This window comes from Ascidiella aspersa, chromosome 7 (assembly GCF_963924565.1).
Source record: "Ascidiella aspersa chromosome 7, kaAscAspe10.2, whole genome shotgun sequence".
Lineage (NCBI taxonomy): Eukaryota > Metazoa > Chordata > Ascidiacea > Phlebobranchia > Ascidiidae > Ascidiella > Ascidiella aspersa.
The window spans coordinates 7,374,899-7,394,572 of NC_139453.1; the positions used below are offsets into that span (position 1 = coordinate 7,374,899).

The following is a 19,674-nucleotide window of genomic DNA, read 5'->3' on the forward strand; positions in this document are numbered from 1 at the left end:
CTGGTGCCGTGGTGTGCCTGATTTTTGCTCAATAAGCTTTTTTAAACAACTGTTTGTGTATGGTTAAAGAGTACTTTACCAAAAAACATTTTCCTACATCTATATGTTAAAAATTGATTGTGTTGTTCCAGTTCCCTTCAGTAAAATACTCAACAAAAATTCCTGTTGGGTTGCCCAAAATCTATTTGATATTTTTAGGGGTGGCGTTGAAAAAAATGAATTGGGTCTAGTGCACTCTATGTATAGGCTTCCTAATATAGCAAATATTGGAATTCAAAAAGTATTTCTTGGCCTGCTAGTGTATTAGAGGTTTACTGGTAAAAACCACTGCGTAAAGAGCATGGTGACCTTGCTAAGTTAAAGACTTCTCTAACCTACAATAATTCTACCGCTGCTGCGTTGATGTTACTTTTCTTATCAGCATGTGCTACAGAATTAAAAAGTTCAAAACAATATCGTTTGCCTAAAATTCATGGCTTATCTTTAAAACGCAATAGCAGGAGTTTTGCCACTCCCTTGACTTTTGAGATTGCTAAAATATGTTGTCAGTTTGTTTTCCAAGTAATCCAGATGTTAAGAATGGCTGTCAAGGGCAAACTTTGTATGGAAGATATATATTGTTCATTGGTTTTTATTAAGTATATTTTTCAATCCCCTGTTATTTGTCAACCAAAGACAGGCTTTGGGTGACCAGAAGTAAGAATAAACCATTATGGATTAGGCATAGGCCTACTTGTTTATCTTCATAATAATCAACCCTCAAATAAACTTTCATACTTTTATTCAGTTCAAAAGAAAAAATCAATGAAAAGTGGCTAAGTTTTTACATTTAATTTGTTTTTATTAGCAGTGAAGCTGAACATGAAATAAACGGCATTTTTTATAGTTCAGTTTAACGATTGTTGTGTTCCCAGATATTCTTGCTCTTCGACTGTGCCAAGCTTCTTTAGAAGGTTTAGTTTTTCAACAAAGTAGTCGCGAAACCAATCGATGTGGTCGTGTTTCTCTTCCACCGTAAAATGGGGGTTGTGCGACAGTGAAATCACAATTGAGTTCATAAAGAGTCGGATAGGTCCCGACTTGGGACACCAGCCCTCCAGTTTGTGGTCGAGAAAGATATGCTCATGGAAAGGAACGTCTCTTTCGGCTTCCATTCCTGGGTAAAATAAAGTTTATAGAATAACTTTTACTTATGATTTTTATTAATGTCACTTGTCGAAAAAAATTAAATAATACAGAAAATCTCATCCCACTTAATGCAAACAGGATTGGCTCAGGAGAATGACTTAGCAAAACACCAAACAAATGAGTTCCAAAAATATATCCCATAATATATCCATCCGGCTCTAGCCTATAGCAGTAATTTTCTTCGGCACAGGCTTAACTTACAGTTAAAACTGTTTAGTCAGTTCCATGGGAGCAATTTAAAGTATTTTGAGGAAGAGCAAATGGAAATGTCATAGCTTCAGCTACAAATTTAAAAAATAACTCCGGCTCTAACAAAATGCTTGGCTCCAGGTCCAGAGCTCCGACTACTCAGCCCTGTTATTATCATACAACGCTTTCATACAGAAGAACTAAAAAAAATTGGGATGTACGTTGTTCATCTTTTGAACAACACAACTTTGTCATACAGAAGAGTTGTTTAATTACCAAAGGAAGAAAAACAAGCCCATCTATAGGATTAATGATGTCTGATAATACCACATCAGAGATACCGGATGCCAAGTAGTAGTATCGCTCTCCAGTGACACTAGGTAGCAATCAGTGCCGTTTGGATATCAAATATATCGGTGTGCTTTTACTTTGTAAGTTAAATTTATCAAAAAAGTATGCTGTTCACCAGTACCAAGAGAAATGAGAAAAACAGTTTGGCCTAACAACCTGAAAAAATGCATTTGAATGTTTCAATTTGATCTGTTTTGCTTGTTTAAGAAAAGAAACAACATAATTTGGTGTCAGATCACAAAACTTTTTGTCCACCATATCAGGTATCGCAAAACAAAGTGTAGGACATCCCTACAATATCTAAAGCAGGGGTGTCGAACTCAAACATGCCAACGTGCCAATTTTTATTTTATAACTTCTTCCCGTGCCAAAGTTTAGCAACTACATTTTTTTCTAATTTAAAAAGCGCTTTTTATACAAAAGATAAAACAGTATGTTATAATATCAGAAGTAATTGTTTGTTGTCGAAATCGCTGGGATTGTTTTGTATTGTGAATAAACAATGACAATTGGCTGTACAACAAATTTAGCTTTTTTGACAATTGGCTGTATTTTTGGGGGGCTTGCATGCCATTTTTTATTAGGTCACATGCCACGTTGGACACTCCTGATCTAAAGTGTATTGGGCACAGTAGTGGCAAAAGCCTGTCATACAAAAACTTACCCTGTTCATTGTCAATAGGAAATGACCACATTTTTCCTTCTTCAGTCAGCTTGATTTGCTCCCCAAATGAATCAAGAATCTTGTCATGTTGAAAATGTTTTTGTGCAAATTCCGCTTGATACTTGTCCAGCCAGTCCATGCAGGTCCATTCGGAACGATCTTTGGTTGGATAACAGAAGTTCTACAGGTTAAATAGAATTGCAAAATAACAGGAAGCCAATGCCCTGTGTACATTAACTACAAACCTGTAACTTAATAAAAGACTAAAATCCAATTAAACGCCACCATTTGACTTACACTACTACGGCTAAATTCAACAAATTCAAAGGTAAATATATTATTTACCATATCTACAGAACTAATTGTGGATCAATTGTTTGCCCAAAAATACGCCGCTAAACCTGAGGCTCCATTTATTATTTAATAATATGTGATTTGTTATTTGAGAACTTATTTATAAATTTTCTAAATAAACAGGTGGTGTAGTTACAAATTGAAACATAACTAACAAGAAAAACAGCTTATTAGTAGGGCGATTATCTTTTTGACTTGTCAAAAAAGTCAAAATTTACACGCTAGGTCAAAATTTTTTCAAGTCAAAATCGAATAAAAATGCCAGAAATCACTTAAAAAATAGAAAAAAAACAAACTAAAGTCAGCTTTTTGAAATTGGTCGTTCAGTTATTTTGAAATTTATCGTTCACTTTATCAAAAAAATTTAGTTTTGATATATGTTCAAAGTCATTTTAACCGTATTATATCTTTATTAGAGCAATATACGGTATAAAAAATGCGTGATTAACGACACCTAGGTTATTTAAATCAATGTATTTCTAACAGGTCAAAATTTTGTCAAAATAAATTATTTTCAGGTCAAAATTTCCTATTTTTTAGGTCAAAAAATAATCGCCCTACTTATGTAATTGTTTTTAATTCTGTTAAATTTTAGGAGCTACTCATTATTATTTATTTAAAAAAACAAAATTTCAAATTTTGATTACAAATAAACATAAATATCAAATCCTATTTTATCTGTTGTTTGATTTATTTGTATTTATTAAACAGTAACAATTTAAAAAAAAATAAAACATTAGAGATTTAACATGTTGATAACCTACACCAGGTTTCAATCTAAAAAAATGGCAATTTACACTTGGTTTAATTGGAGGGTTCTCGGGAATAGGGAAAATTCCAAGGCGCTTGCTTTTATTGAATATTTCCATTGCGGATTCTCTTTGTGCTTTTTCAGTCCCCGAGTCTTGGTTATCCTGATCCTGCTGAGTAACTTTGGGGCTGTATTGTCTAGCTTTGGGCCTGTGGAATGTATAAATATGTCTAATCAAGGCTGCAGAGTTGGTTTAAAACAACCAGAATTCTAGTCGGACAGACAAAATAAACTGGAATTCAAATCCCGAATTTGACTCCAAATTTGCCGACTTTGGAGAGACCTATATATCTGGCTCCAACTCTACAGCCTGTATTCCACCCATTTGCATAACTAAAATAAGGGTAGATCAATTCACTCATAGGAGTGCCATATAACTCATCCACTCATAAAACGTGGATGGACAATCCTCCACAACAGTAGTCGGCAAACTTTTTGTTGAGGCCTAAAGTACTCTTTTCAGAGCTATTGAACACTACATAAAACTACTACAAAAACAGTGTCGGATTCAGGATATCTGTTTTGAGTTGGAAGCATTAGAATGACGTCGCAAAGTTATGTTATAAAAAGAGGTTCTTATAAACACCTGGCCTGAACCATGCCGAGATTATAATTCTTATCCACATCAAATTTAAAATATCATTTAATACAACATTTTGATAAAAAGTACTATTTGATTAAATAGTTTCTGTAAATGTCAATTATTATAAAGTATTCAGCCTGCAGAGTCAGGCTTTGAATTTACACAGCACTTGGTGAAAAACGTTTAGTGAATGCTGTCCTAGGGAAATAATTTTTTAAGTATTTTTTAAAGTACTTGGTTCAAGTGAAAAAGAATAATGCCCAAAAGTTAAGTTAAAAGAAGTTACTCCACTAATTATGTTGCTTACCAAATTGTATCATTTAATTGTTTGGTTTAACTAGAAACTATGGAGTATGATTAGTAGGGATGTTCAAAGTAGAATCCCAAGGTATTCTAGAATAATAGGTTTCGAATCTAGAATAACGAATCCAGAATAGCGAATCCTAGTATATTTTTATTAAATTATTTAACGTCGATTTTGTTTGGGGGAAGGGATTAATCTTAATCTACCCCACAGGGCCTACAATCACAGCAATAAATCGCCCAAACAATTTGCTAACATGTGTACGTACATTATAATGAAATAATCTCCCATATGTTTAACATTCTTAACAATTGTCATATGTCAACTGTCCAGGTTGTTGCCAAAACTTATATTTATGCCAGTAGTGAGTACAATGCAACGCTGCACACAGAACTTTTTAGCAATTCAGTTCTGTTTTTTAAAACATTGTTGGGTCTTAGTGCTTCTTTTTTGACTAACGTGATCTGTTATGCAGTCAAATAATGTACTGCAAAGAATATAAAGTTACTATTGACATAATTAATACTTGACAATTACGCTGTGCATAACTGCATAACCTCTCTGAATATTGGCCTAAAGTTGACCTTAAGTAACCCTATAGCGCATTTTGTGAATGGCCAGCACGTTTTACAATGTAATGTTACTTTTGCAACTTAACGCATTTAGGGAAATTGCGAACTCCGCACCTGACATTACACGTTAGTCGCTCGCCCAATAACGCTTGATTGACACTTAATTATTAGACGCAAGTTATCGCGAGACGCGAAGTCATTGGTCGACCCGAAAAAACGCTGACACTGCTCTACCAGGTTACATTTAAAGCAAGCACTATAAATTGGTCGCCGCAGCGACAGGCCAACTTACCTCACGCGTTGGCACAATTAGACGCAACAATCGGCGGTAAAACATTAAATTATATCGGTTCCAATTACCCGAAATAAACGGCAGAATTGGATTCGAATCCCATCTGGATTCGAATCCAAGGATTCGATATTCTACTTTGAACATCCCTAATGATTAGTGTTTGAAATTTAAGGTTTATTGTAAGTATTTACCACTTACCATTGTTTGGTTGGCTCAGTTTCTGTTTGTCCTGTTTTCGTAGGTTCAACTTTATTAAACAGGGATCTGAAATAAACGCCAAAAAATTGCATTGTATTCAACACTAAGCAAAATTTTAAGCTAAATACAGGTAAAACTCGGGTTTCCTGGTACATATATATAGTCATTATTTAGTTTTGACCTAAGCATAAAACAAATCACATCAAAAATTTTTATGTTTATTGCACCTCGAGTTATTTGATTTAAAAGTTTATATTTGCTTAAAAACGAAGTTTCCGGAAAATTAAAATCCCTATTGCGGTAAAGAAATTTTATAAAGTATTCCATTGTGCTGCTTTAAAGCACAACGTAAGTAATAGTTGACAAATTTTATGCTTACGAAATAGAAGACTCCGATGAATCAGAAGGTTTTTTCGACATTTGCATGACACGCTTGAGTAAGTTTGATTTAACTTCTGTTCTGTTTACGGTTTGTGATTCACTTGGATGTAATTCCTCACTTACCATCTACAATATACATAACACAAATAAGGTTTTATTTTTATATAATAGACTTAAATTTAACAACACTATGCAGCAAATCGTATCGGTGAATGCAAACTGTTAGAGTGCTATAGACCAGTGGTTCTCGACCGCCGGTCTGTGTCAACTTTTCTGCCGGTCCGCCAAATATATTACAATTTTATATCTCAATTGTAAAATGCAAGATGTTAAAAGCTTGTTCACCAAATTAAGAACTTCGCCATTTGCGTAATTTGCAGCATTGTGACGTAACATAAAGTTAATTGTCTACTTTAGACTTGTAGCGTCTGGGGTCATTTAAGATGTTTTATTGAGTATATCAGACGTTTATTGAGTTTCGTATTTTGAGCTGTGTATTTATCAAATATGTTACGATTTATGATTTGTCACTTTTTCACGCCTTTTACCAAACACTCGCTGTCACTCTGAGAACTAAGCATTCGGCTGTTTCACACATGAATAATGTTATATCGTAACACATATTTCCGTTACAGATAAAAGTATTTCACCTGTGTGAACACGTTATTGTCACAGTTCCCGGCTGCCAAAAAGGCTTAAAGATAGTTGTATGTAAAAAAATTTTGTATACCACGTATGATATCAGAAAGACAGCAGAAAACTGCTAATTTAATTGAAGTTTCCAGTCTTTGCTTTTAAGTTGCATACTTTTGTCGTAATTACATTTTGGGTTGATTTTAATTTTTTTAAGGTCCACCGGTCCGCAAAATTAGTTTGGAAATTTCACCGGTCCGTAATCTAAAAAAGGTTGAGAACCACTGCTATAGACTACAGATAGACCAATATATCGGTTTACAGATAACATCGGTTGATATTTTGGCTTTAAAAATTTGGGATTAGGCATCACGCCAAGTTAATAAGCAAAATAATAGTTTAATAATTAGTAAGGGTATCAACTAAATCGTTATTTGGATTTTAATGCAATTAATTCAAGTTTTGAACATTTCAAGTATTTAAAAAAATCGGGTATCGGTATCAGTCCAAAAAAATGATATTGGTTGATCTCTACTATAAACTATATATATAATAAAAATAGTTTGTAAGTTGAAATGATAGTTAAAAGCCTTTTAGGTTTAAACGGTTTTGTTTTATGTTAGCACATTACAGTATTTTATTTTAACCGTATTTAATATGTAGAAAAGGCAAAATTACTGTTAAAAGAACATGTACCTCAGCCAAAACCTCCATTTCAGTTTTCTGTTCTTCTGGAACAGTAGGTTTCTATACAAACAGAAAAATGTGAAAAAAAATTAAACTATTTTTTACATGGTAAAATAATAAATAGTGCATAATTAATGAACATAAAGCAGAACAGTTTATAAAATGTTCTCATTTTCCACAAAAAAAAATATTTCTAACTTTATGATTGATTACTTAGCTTTGGTTTGAGGTGTAGGGAAGTGTTCGGGTGAGGGTGGGTCAAGTATTATTATTTAATAGTACATTGCTTAACCTACCCAAACGCTAACTCACACCCCAACCCAAATAATCTTTGTTGTGGTAGGATTCTAGACCAGCGCCAGTGTTTAACTTTTCATATGTACCAGTCTGGAAAGTATTGCAGATCTCGACGTGATCTTGAGGGTGAATCATTTTATCATTTTCCGATGCACTCTGTATGGCATACATTGCACTGCAAACATATGCCGTACAACGTTTTACATATTTGGATTGCAGTAGTTGATTTTTTTCGGGGTGTAGGCACTTTTGAGGTTAAAAAAAACTTGGGTCACGTACGATCAAGTTTAAAAGATGCATTTTATAACAAAGTTATTCTAACTTATCGTTTTACCTTGCCCACTTTAAGTTTCGTGGTGATTTGAACGCCATTTTCACCATCTTCCGCAGTAGGTGGTTTATCACTATCGAAGCGTATGACGTTTAAATGAAAATCTCTGCTGGCGACTTGTTGCCATCGTTCGCTTGACTTTTTATTCGCGATTACGCCGGTTGGCAAAGCGAAAACGGTAAAGGAGCGACGGCCTGTTATGCATTTGCATAAGGGAAGCAAAGGCTTGCGACACAGCGACGCCATTGCGAAATGTACGAGCACTGTAACAAGTTTTTTTTTTATTATTTATACAGCTTGTATGGTTACATGTGAGTGCAGTCAACTGCAACGCCACTTTGAGGGGAATTTTTCGTTTATGATCTCTATGCGAATGTATTGTTTTGTCAAACAACCTGCGGTATATTGCTACGTACTGTGCCGCGTTGTATCCTAAACATTTATTAAACAAACAAACGAACTGCATTTTATTAAATTAATTTTAACATGTATATTGATGGGACGGAATTCAGTGTTATTCGACTTTTGTGCCTCGATATTTTCTCGCTCGATATTTGAGGGATGGTTAGGTGGTGACTATATCTCTCTCTCTATCTACACTTGGTGGTAGGGATGTTAAAGTCCAATAATATCGGATCGTAGCAGATAGCTGATGCCAAGTGGTAGTATTGTAGCGATAATAGTTGATTGTTGGGTAATCGCACGCGCGTTAAGCTATCTGTTTCGATAGAGCTCATTTCCTTTATGTGTCAATGGTCTGCTTTTTTTTCCTAATTTAAAAAAAATAGTAGGTAAACAACTAGACGTGACATTATCCTTACGCGAAAGGAAATTTTGGCCTAAAAACTAACTTGAAAAATACAATTAAACGGTTCGATTTATTTCTCTCATCCGATATTATCGGTAATTCATATACTTGCTTGTATCTTACAGATGCCGAAAAATGAAAAACAACGGATTTAAGTAAGGTATCAAAATGAGTAACATTGTAAATTTCCCACGCGTTTGACAGATCAGGTTTCCAGTTTTGTAAACAAGTAGCCTGCGATGCATTGAAATAAATAATGTCCCTGTTAAGTCATTTGCAAAATAACTTAAGAGCAAGTAAAGTCTTTTTGGATGAATAGCAAGTCAAGTGCCAGATAAAGTGATCAGTTGCCCAATTCAAGTCAAGTCATCTTTTCTAAATTAAGGTAGCAAAAGTCTTTCTTACTTTCCAATGTCTACAAAATGACAAATGTTACAAATATTGAGCCAAGAGTATATTACGATTCGCGAACCTGATACCGATTCATCCAACAAAAAACACAACGGCAATTGAGGCTCGACGCAGTATACGGGTCAAAGATTATGAGTTAGAAAAAATGTTAAGATTTGTATTTTGTAACAAAAATCCGAAAAAAATACCAGAGGATCTACAAAGATCGATCCCTTAAATGGACATTGTTTTGGTAGTGAGCAATTTAGGTCATGCAATGTCATACATTGCTCATAAACAGAACGTCCGACAGAGCCAGTACGTAACGTATAAGCACTCCACTACTAACATTTATAATTCTGTTCACACGCAGCTACGTAACATTTTTGTAGCAAAACTAGGTTATTTCCGGCGACAGAAGGAAATTATGACAAGGTAACAAAAAAACTTTATCTATATACCATGTATAACGGGTTTTGTGGTACATTTTTTTGTAACGTTGTGCCTACAATTTTAAATAATCCACAGTCTTTATTTGAATAGCGTGACAATATTATTGTTTAAACGCATGGTTGTGGTTGTGATAACCTTGCGTAGCAGTTCGAAGAAAATATTTAGGTTGTGTACAAAGATAATGTTGTAAACTGTATATTAGTTGGATGATTACGTTAATACGTTGGTTCAGTGGTTCTCAACCGGGGTGCCGCGCTACCCTTATGTACCATTTATAATGCTCAAGGGTGCCGATAGATATTTGAGAATCTTTACGAATTTTTGCTCAACTCTTACAACATTTTGTGTACGATTAGAGAGGAATGAATCCAATTAAACTTTCTACGTTGTGCGGAGTTCATGTATGTAGTTCCAGTTGCGTCTATCGTGACATTCTAGTGCTACCTATGGAAAAATCTTGTAGGGGTGCCCCAATCAATTTATTTTATTATTTCTGATGGGTTATTTTTATTATTTCCAAAATATTATTATTTCTGAGGGGTGCCGCTAATCATAAAAGGCTGAGAACCACTGCGTTAGTTGAACACCAATCGCAAAGGATAGTATAGCCTACTTATTTAGGATGTTTAAAAATATTGGTTCGGTTTCGACACAGGATGCCAGGTGATAATACCAGTATTCGTCCGATACTCTGGTGATAGCGGTTCCATTCGGATACCAAATTAACTTCTGCTATTAAACTCATGGTTTGTAATCCAAGGTCTACTTCTCTACTTTAAAGCTTACGTTTCTAAGAAACTATTCCAATAACAATCGACGACAAATGCGCCTTTTAACGCAAAATTAAAATTTGTCCTATTCCCTAAAAATCATTGCCATTGCACTTTTAAATTAATCAATTTACTTATTTGATCAAAGTAATGTTGTACTGGATCGGATCACGGTAGTTATCGCCCGAAATATCAGACATTAGTATCGAAATACAACATAAGTGTCGGACATACATATATAGCTCCTATGTTGAATTGGGTGGCATAGACTCGTTATACTTAAATTAGATTTGTTTTAGCGTAACTGTTAAGGTACTTGCTGTACAAGTTAGACTTCATCACTGCGAAGATCATGTCTGTCCCGGTAAGCAGAATTCTGTTTTTTTTTAATTTATTAAATTAGAGAAAAATGCGACTCATTTTAATTCTAATCTTATTTGTATATTGCTTGTTCGCTCTAATTCTAGTTCTAATCTAATTCGGATTTTACCAAAAATGCTTTGTTCAACGGCATTTTTGATCTCTCAGCCGAAACAACGATTTGAATTAATACTTTTTATAGGCAGAACAACTTGTAGGTGTGCTTTACAACCTGAAAAGCATAGGCTATGCTAAACCATTTAAAATTAGCACATAAATATTTGCCATTTAGATTTAAAATAACAAATTGCGATTTAAATTAAATTGTTTGTAAATATTGAATGTAAGTCTAGTCCAAATCTAGTTCAAATTTTGATTTTTAAAAATTCGTCTAACTGAAGAAAACTAAAATGATCACTCTAATTCTAATCTAATTTGAAAAAAATGAAATGCTCCAACTCTAATTCTAATATTTTTTAAAACGTTAAAATAAATCTAGATGTCCAAGTTTGTCGGCAAGTAAGGAAGACATTTAAAAGTCCCTTGTAGCTCAGGGGCCGAAAACCGTTTTCCATTCGCGGAGTGGAACCAATTACATAAAGATCGCGATTGACCGCGATAAATTTTAACGTACAATTTGGTTGTTAAAACAAATAAATTTTAAGCAAGCATTTTTCTACAACAACTATTAATTACGGGAGGACCTAAAGGATTATTTCGCCATTGAAAATGGGTCTAATAACATTTGGGCAAAACGCCCCCAAAAAATCGTGTTTGTTTGATTTTAAATTTGGGTCCACACAACGTATTTTATGATTACAATGAAATGGTGTAAAAAAATACTTGAAAAACAGAATAAGTCGTGTTAAGCGCTGTTGACGAAACTTTCATTTTTGGTAGTCCAAGGTTATGCATATATGATGCCATTAGACGGAAAAGTTTTCTCCAATGTACTGGATTTAGAATAATTCTTTCTGTGAAACATGGGCCGTAAGTTGCGGACCCCTATTGTAATTTAAAAAAAAATATGCGGTACCTGCCTACGGTGTTCATCGCAGTTCAATAAATACAATTTTTAACCTTTGTTTTTAATTTGCGTGTTTCAGAAAGCCAACGAACTGTTAATGAGAAGTGTCCGACCATTAGATAACACCGTTGAGATCCACGCCAAAATAACCGATACCAGGTAATCTATATAGTCTACGTCAATATAAGTGTTAAAGCACCATGCAGTGGTGCAATCGTCCCAGCCAAGTCATTTGTAAAATACCTTACTTTCTAGTCAAGTCTTTTTGAATCAATGACAAGTCAAGTCATTGTTAGAGAAAGTCAATTCAAAGTCAGGTCCTTGTAATAAAAAATAAACGTTAAACGATTAAAATTGGTAATCTCGTTTGATTATGAGCGATAATAATTAACATAAAAACAACAAAACGCAACATATGGCAAGCAAATTGTTTATGTTCAAAAAATGAAGATAAATACATAATTTCATAAAAAAATGCATAATGAAAACACTTCAGTAGAAAAAGAGTGGCCCAAATAAATAATAAAAGATTCATTCTTTTTTTGCATACGTTTCGACAAGTGCTTCCGAAAGCATTTCATTCTAACCCAAGTTATTTGTAATGAGAATGTCAAAGCCCATACAGAAGTTGATATTCTTACTACGTCTTACTACAACCTCCAACCATTATGCTCCAAAGTTATTTGTGCAAAGGACTTTAGTCATGGTTGTCAAGTCAAACTAATTTTGCCCAAAATACTTAAAGTTAAGTCAAGTCATTTGAAAACAGTGGCTTAGGTGCTCTTATAAGTCAGGTCATAAAAAGTCATTACAAGACTGTATAGCACCACGTTCTTCTTCAGTACACAATGCAAACTTTGAATGAAGCAAAAAATATCCAACAAACACCCGCCAGTGAATTTCGCTGAAACTTGCTGCGTGTACAACACCTTATGTACACAGTTGCCTATACGTATGTTAGTCGAAGCGTGTAAGCTCAGTCACGTTAATCCTGACTTAAATAGAAGCAGATGCGCTGTTTTTACTATGTCAACCATTAGAGTTATTGCGAGAAGTTTATTTTCGAAACTTCAATCAGTCCATGTTGCTGAATTAAAATAATGCCGCTGACTTCATATTGGCTAAAACGCAATTGTAACACTCATAGCCCAACCCCCAAACTATTTTATATTCAAAATGCTGTTCAACCTTTCTTTTTAGGTCTAGCATCAACTTTTTGGTAAACGACGACCCTAACAACATCAGCTTCCACTTTAACCCAAGGTGATTTTGATTTTTGCTTCCTTGTTATCTGTGTTATAAACAAGTCATTCTAAAATGAACAAAGTCCCAGTCAAGTTATTTGTAAAATAACTAAGACCAAATCAATTAGTCATTTCAAATAAGTAGAAAGTCAAGTCTCAGTCAAGTCAAGTTCTTTTAAACCACAACAATTAAAACGTCAAAATGTTAGCACGGGTAAATAGATCCAAATACGAGCAACAAAAAATAAAATAAACGCAACAGATAGCAAACTGACTTAAGTCATTTGTCCAAAAAAGTTAAGTTGAGTCAGGTCATTTGTGACGTCTTAAGTCAAGTCAAGCCATTTTGCTTAACAGACTTGAATCAAGTCAAGGTAATTAATTTGAAAACACTCGTGATTGCCTTCAGTCATTACAACACTGCTTGTTATGCTTTTTTACAACATGCCTGCGTTTTTTTATGTAGCCTACTCCCTTTCGGCGCTACAATTACCAATCAGCGAACTTTTAAATTAGATTGTAGCAGCTGGCCCCGCATTTTTGCATCAATTGTAATAATTGTTTCCAATCATGCAACCAATAAAAAGAAATTAGTCCCTGACATTTAGTCGTTGCCTTGTAACTAATTTCGTAGGGTCTGTTTCATTGCCTTGAAGGTCTTTGCCATATTAGCCTCATGTCTTCCTACCCAGGGACTTAAAAACAATAAATAATTACTAAATGTGTTTACGAACTAGGCAGTTCTACATTGCTTTGTTTGTCGAAGATAGATAAAGGAAATAGCCTGTACAGTGTGCAGTAAAACACATGCATTCCCGCGTGGTTATAGCTTGCGGCGAATGAGTGTACTTGGTAGTGCATTAATGTAAACTCATAGTACCGGTAATCATCAGTTTACTGTTTATCAAATCGCCTTGATAAACATATAACTTTCAGCAACACTTTGCAAACGTGTTTTAAAATATTTCACCCTATTTTTGTATTTTCTGGTATCGTACTTATGAATATCAAAGCTCATATTTTCATTTGAAAAAATAATTAAAAAGTTATTCGAAGGTTTAAAATGCTGCCTACTTTTGTATGGTCTTTGGTATTCATTTTAAAGCCCAACTACAACCTCCAACCAGTATGCTCCAAAGATTATATATTGAATTTTACATATTTTGCATTAATTGCGCCAGTTATAGGAATAAAACAACAGTTTGACTGGTTTAGATTCGACCAGAAATGCATTGTGCTCAACAACATGGAGAATGGGGTTTGGAGAACAGAGCAGAGGGGTTGCTATGGCGACAAGTTTCCCTTTGTAAAGGACCAGGAGGTCAAGGTAAGGTTTTCTAATCTGGCGATTTTATTGATTTGTTTGCTTTCAAATGAGTAAAAATTAGGTAAAAGTTTTGTGCTTAGGGTTTAGAACAGATATTTGTAAACTCATATGCACCGTTACAAGCTGTATTGTAAACAAGCCACTTTAAAATAACTCCAGTCCCAGCCAAGTCATTTGTAAAACAATTCAAGTCAAGTGATTTTGAATAAATAACAAGTCAAGTCATAATTTGAGTAAGTCATTAAAACTATTGGGAATGTTAAACTTGTACGATTATAAGCCATTACTAAAATAAAAAAAATAAGAAAAACGCAACAAATAGCAAACATATTATTTTATGTGCAAACATTTGGATAAACAGTCTAATTTAAAAAAGATTAAGGAAAACACTACTTTAAACCCACGTCATTTGTCCAAAAGGCTTAAAGTCAAGTAATTTGAAAAAAATGACGTTACTGATGCCGATATATCTGCAGAAGTGGAGTACCGATAAGCCGCTATCTCTATTTATTCTCTGCCTCGTTTTCAGTTCCAGTTCAAGACGAACAACGACGGCATCGCTGTAAAAGCGGACGGAGGAAATCTGTTCTGGCGCGAGGATGCTGGCACTTCAGTTAAGCACAGAGTCGCCGCAAATAGCCTGAGCGGTATCCTCATTAGAGGAATGCAAGTAGAGTCAGTTTCCATTTACGAGGAACGAAATGGCGACGCTTCGAACGTAAGTGGCTGGAGTGATTATCTTCTAGTGGTGACGTTTCAGATGAATATTGAATACATTCGGTTTCAGATCTGCTGGTTATGTGGTTAAATTCCATTTTCGGCTGAAATTGATTAACTTTGAGGTCAAGCTCTGTTGGTTAAGTTCAGTGGTTAATCACCTGGGACGCATAAACTGCACAACATTTCGGACGGGCCAACATAAAACAGTAGGCTATAGTTGTATGTGTGTTACGCCAAACTGCAGGATCTCTACTTCACGGCCTGTCGGATGCCAGCGCTACACTACGTGTCTTTCAACTGTATTGAGATAAGCGAAAAGTAAAACTATAAAACAGTAAAACAACGAAAAGCGGCCAACGGCTGAAAAGGTGACAGAAACGTCAATTACCAGAGTTTCTATAATGATGCTCAAGCTCGCCCAAAACTCGACTGCCCACATTCGTTTTCGATTGCGCGAATCAAAACAACGAGAGGAAAGAATGGTGTAAGTGCAAACAATAAAATAATCGCTGCAACAATATACGGATGTCCGATGCTTAACATTTTATTCTGATACCGATACTTTATATTTTGGAATAAAAATATCGTGACCCGATAATGAATGACTGCATTACTGCGCTCAACAAAATAAGTGCAATGAAAACGTTTTTACCACTGCGTATTAAAACACCAGGTTTTTAAAGCAAAATTCTACCAGGTTATTAAAACAAAGTTATATAAGTTTGGTTACCTCCAGTTTTTAACAGTTGTTATCGCGATCCGATCCAATACTAATACTGACTTCATTACTGTGCTCAAATAAGTGAAATAAAACGTTTAAAGGTATTTTTTAACCAGGTTGTTAAAACAAAATTACCTCCAGTTGTTAACTTACCATTTCTTAATAATTTATTGATATTCTTACTGCGTAAATATTTTTATACTGTAATAAAATATGCAGAATTTTTGAGTCGGGAGCTTTTATGCTCCAACAATTACTCTGAGAGCCCTTAACGTGTACAAATGAACTACAGCTACAGACCAGTGCTCTTCAAAAGTAACTTTTTAAAAGATATGTCTATGTGGACCCTTTAAAAGGTCACTATCACTATGTACATTTAGAAGTCCATGGCGATGCCAGGTTCTAATATAAAGAGACTTGAAATAATAAAATATGCAGAAACCAACAATTACTCTGAGAGCCATTTATATGTCAAGGCAGACTCGCTGCATTGAATCGAAAATCATGGCTCAAATGTGACTTTGTTTGTAATATTGCGGAGGATAATGATTCACACGATGTTTAGTTGTTTTTTATTTCGGAGACAAAATTTATAAGGTCAAAGATGTGAAAACTTGCTCTGATATCTATTTTACTGCTCTATCTTTTTTCAATTTTTATTAATTACCAGTGTTGTAAATGACTTAAGTCCCAGTTAGGTCATTTGTAAAACAACTTAAGTTCAAGCCAATTTTTTTTACAAGTCCCAGTCAATTCATAATTAGAGCAAGTCAACTTCAAGTCATTTCCTTGTCATAGAAATAAAATGTTAAACTATTAGAAATTCTTTTCGTACGATTATGAACAATAACTGAACTAAAAAATTAGAAAAACGCAACATATAGCAAGCGATTTGTTTTATGTGCAAAATTTGGATAAATAGCTAGATTAAAAAAAATGCTTAAAGAAAACATTTCATTTTTCAACCCAAGTCATTTGTCATAATGATTAAGTCAAGTCAAGTCATTTTGCCCAAATGACTTGAGTCAAGTAAAGTCATTTAAAAACAGTGACTTAAGTCCACTTAAATCACGTCATTGACTTAAGTCATTACAACACTGGTAATTACAGTTAGCAATGTATTGTTTTTAAATGGACACCTAACAATAAGCCCCAGTTATGCTTATTTTTCATACAGGAACCAACATTGTTGTCTCTGGATGACTTGCCATCGCTTGGACAGACTTACGTCATCGTTGGACGACTGGTTGAAACAAGGTTATTGCTGGTCACCTTAACTTAACTAATGACATTATATGCGCCCTCAGAATGTTCTGGCAATATCGTAACGTACACCCAATACTAACATCTATTTCAATTGAGTAGCAATTGTAGTTAGGCCTATATCTGTATTCTATCGGATGCTATTACAAGTAGCAAACTGTTAACTCTTTCGATTATAACCAACGTTTTGTTTTAACTATATTTTCCTGCCCTTGGGAGTAATGCCCTACGGAAACTAACGACATTATATGCGCCATGAAATATCGTAAAGTACACTGTAAACAAATTTGGGTTAAAAAACCTAAAAACTTTTTTTTTTTAGGTTACAATTTTTTTAGGTTATTTAAAGCCGGGTTGGTTGGGTTAAACATTGTTTTACCAAATAACCAATAATTATTTATTGGGTAAATGTCCAAGTTACCTAACTTTTACTGAAATTTGGTTGGGTTAAATTTTGTTTTACCCTAATGTTTTACTAAATAAAAGTTGGATAAATGCCTAAATTAAATAATTTTTACTGTTTGCTAATTTGAGCCCAAAAATCATCTTTTAACCCAATATTAATACATATTCCACAAACTGTTTTTTTTAACACATTTATTACTTCATCTAATCCAATTGTGGCCTATTTCCATGGTTTCTGCGTGGCCTTGTTTAACCTTTTTTGGTTTTGATTTATGTAATTTTGGGTGATACAATGCAGTAATGCTCAACATGGACGAGTTTAATTATTTTAGTGGTATAGGCCTATGTTTATTGGATTTTCATGCTTTTGACATGACTTGGACTTATTATTAGTTGAAAATGACTAGACTTGGACTCGAATTACTTCGCAAATGACTTAACCAGCCTTAAGGCAATAAACCAAAATTAACTGTTTTTAGAGCCTCCGTCAATCTTCTGGTGAACAACGACGATGCGAACATAGGTTATCACTTCAACCCGAGATTGGACCAAAGGTGCGTGGTTCTGAATAACATGGAGAACAATGTTTGGAAGACGGAACAGAGAGGAAGCCTGAACGATAAGTTTCCTTTCCTGAAAAACGCCAATGTCACAGTAGGTTAAAAAATTGTATATAAATAAGCTAAACCAGTGGTGTTCAACTCAATAATGCCGACGTGCCACTTTTTATCTTTGTACTTCTTCCTTTTTATTTTTAACTTCTTCCCGTGCCAAATAAATAAGCTAAACCAGGGGTGTCCAACTGAATAATGCCGACGTGCTACTTTTATCTTTGTACTTTTTCCTTTTTATCTTTTAACTTCTTCCCGTGCCAAAGTTTAGCAACTATTTTTTTCTAATACTAAAGACGCTTTTATAGAAAAAAATAAAAGCAGTATAGTGTTATAACTTCAGAAGTAAATGTTTGTTGTCGTAATTGCTGCGGTTGTTTTGTATTGTGAATGCGCAATGACAATTAGCTGTAACAAATTAAGCTTTTTTGACAATTGGCTGAATTTTGCGGGGACTTGCGTGCCATTTTTTATTAGGCCGCGTGCAACATTTTTCATGCGTGCCTCATGTTGGAAACCCCTGATCTAAACAAACTTTGCTGTTTGGCTTTGTTTGTTTACTTTTACAGTAATTACCTGTTTAATCGCTGCCTAGCTCAGTGGGTCACCAATCGTGGTGCCGCGGCCCACGAGGTAGGGTGTGATTTCCGTCGTTCAAGGGTGCTGAGAGTTGCAAACCGCAACAGCCATTGTAAAGACGTTAATATAACCTGTCTCATTCCACCTTTGCAGCTTGTGATTCACGTGGCCAAGGAGGGCATCTCGGTTCTTTGCAACGGTGTCGATCTGACAGACTGCTTCTACCAACACAGGGTTGATCCCGCAACCCTTAGTGGCTTTAGGATCCGAGGCATGAGCGTGAGTTACTTCAACGTGGAAAGAGAAGAGGGTGCGGACCGCAAGGTAACTGTACAAAGTTGTTTGTAACCGGCTTGGACAACTAGATTTACTTTCGCTTTTTAAAATTAGATTCTAATCAAATGAAAGCCATATTAGTTTTTTGAAGTTGCATGGGATTTGGAAGTAAATCGTTTTAATTTTCTCAAATTAGATTCGAATTAGAATTACTGAATACAACAAAAAATAATTATAATTATTTAATTACACTGAAAGCCATTGCAGACTCACCGAATCTGTCGATCAATGTTGCAAGCAGAGCAGGCTAGAAAAATAACTAGCCTGCAGTGAGGTTTAAACTCTTGACCTTCGGTCAAGCCGGGACCATCGCTCTACCAACTGAGCTATGCAGGCTCAGAGAGGAGCGAGTCGAGAAATCTAATTACTAACAATTAATTTAGTCTAAAACGCAATTATAATTGTCTGTGAATGTAAAAACATACTTCAAACTATTTAAAGTGGTTATTTTCTGTTAACCTTTCATTGAAAAGATCAACAAGTTGTTTGAAACTGTTTCGCTATTTCAAACTATCTTTGTCTATTTTCAGGTGAGCCCATTTTCTGTGGACGGATTAAAGCCCTTCGGCAAGACCCTGATGTTACGCCCTGCCGCGCCCTAGTATATTAGAATCTACCGCCTAACCTATACTTGTCCGACAGGACGCAACCGCAATGAGTTCTTAAAGATAATCGGGAGTTATTTGCCTCAATGCTTAAGTTTATTCTACAGACCACACAACTTAACCCAAGCAACTAAGTGTATTAGATGAACCAAAATGTCAAACACCACACCAACGCTTAATACGTGAGCAAAAGTTACTTACAAACAGGACACTACACAAA

The 19,674-nt window shown here is 34.8% G+C and overlaps 2 protein-coding genes across 2 annotated transcripts; one reads left to right on the top strand and one right to left on the bottom strand.

Annotated features, from left to right (window-relative positions):
• Positions 1-839: 839 nt before the first annotated feature.
• Positions 840-8,109, bottom strand: LOC146137493 (uncharacterized). Its single transcript, XM_083394277.1, has 7 exons — positions 7,839-8,109; positions 7,217-7,267; positions 5,886-6,013; positions 5,507-5,572; positions 3,544-3,706; positions 2,393-2,573; positions 840-1,156 (listed from the first exon to the last, which is right to left on the bottom strand). The coding sequence occupies exons 1-7, from the start codon at positions 8,079-8,081 to the stop codon at positions 888-890; spliced, it is 1,101 nt and encodes a 366-aa protein (XP_083250403.1). The 5' UTR covers positions 8,082-8,109; the 3' UTR covers positions 840-887.
• A 2,499-nt stretch (positions 8,110-10,608) lies between these two features.
• Positions 10,609-19,451, top strand: LOC146137494 (32 kDa beta-galactoside-binding lectin-like). Its single transcript, XM_083394361.1, has 9 exons — positions 10,609-10,620; positions 11,723-11,802; positions 12,844-12,906; positions 14,103-14,214; positions 14,744-14,932; positions 16,833-16,912; positions 17,803-17,977; positions 18,667-18,837; positions 19,380-19,451. Exons 1-9 carry the CDS (start codon positions 10,609-10,611, stop codon positions 19,449-19,451), a joined length of 954 nt encoding a protein of 317 aa, XP_083250487.1.
• The last annotated feature ends 223 nt before the right edge of the window (positions 19,452-19,674 follow it).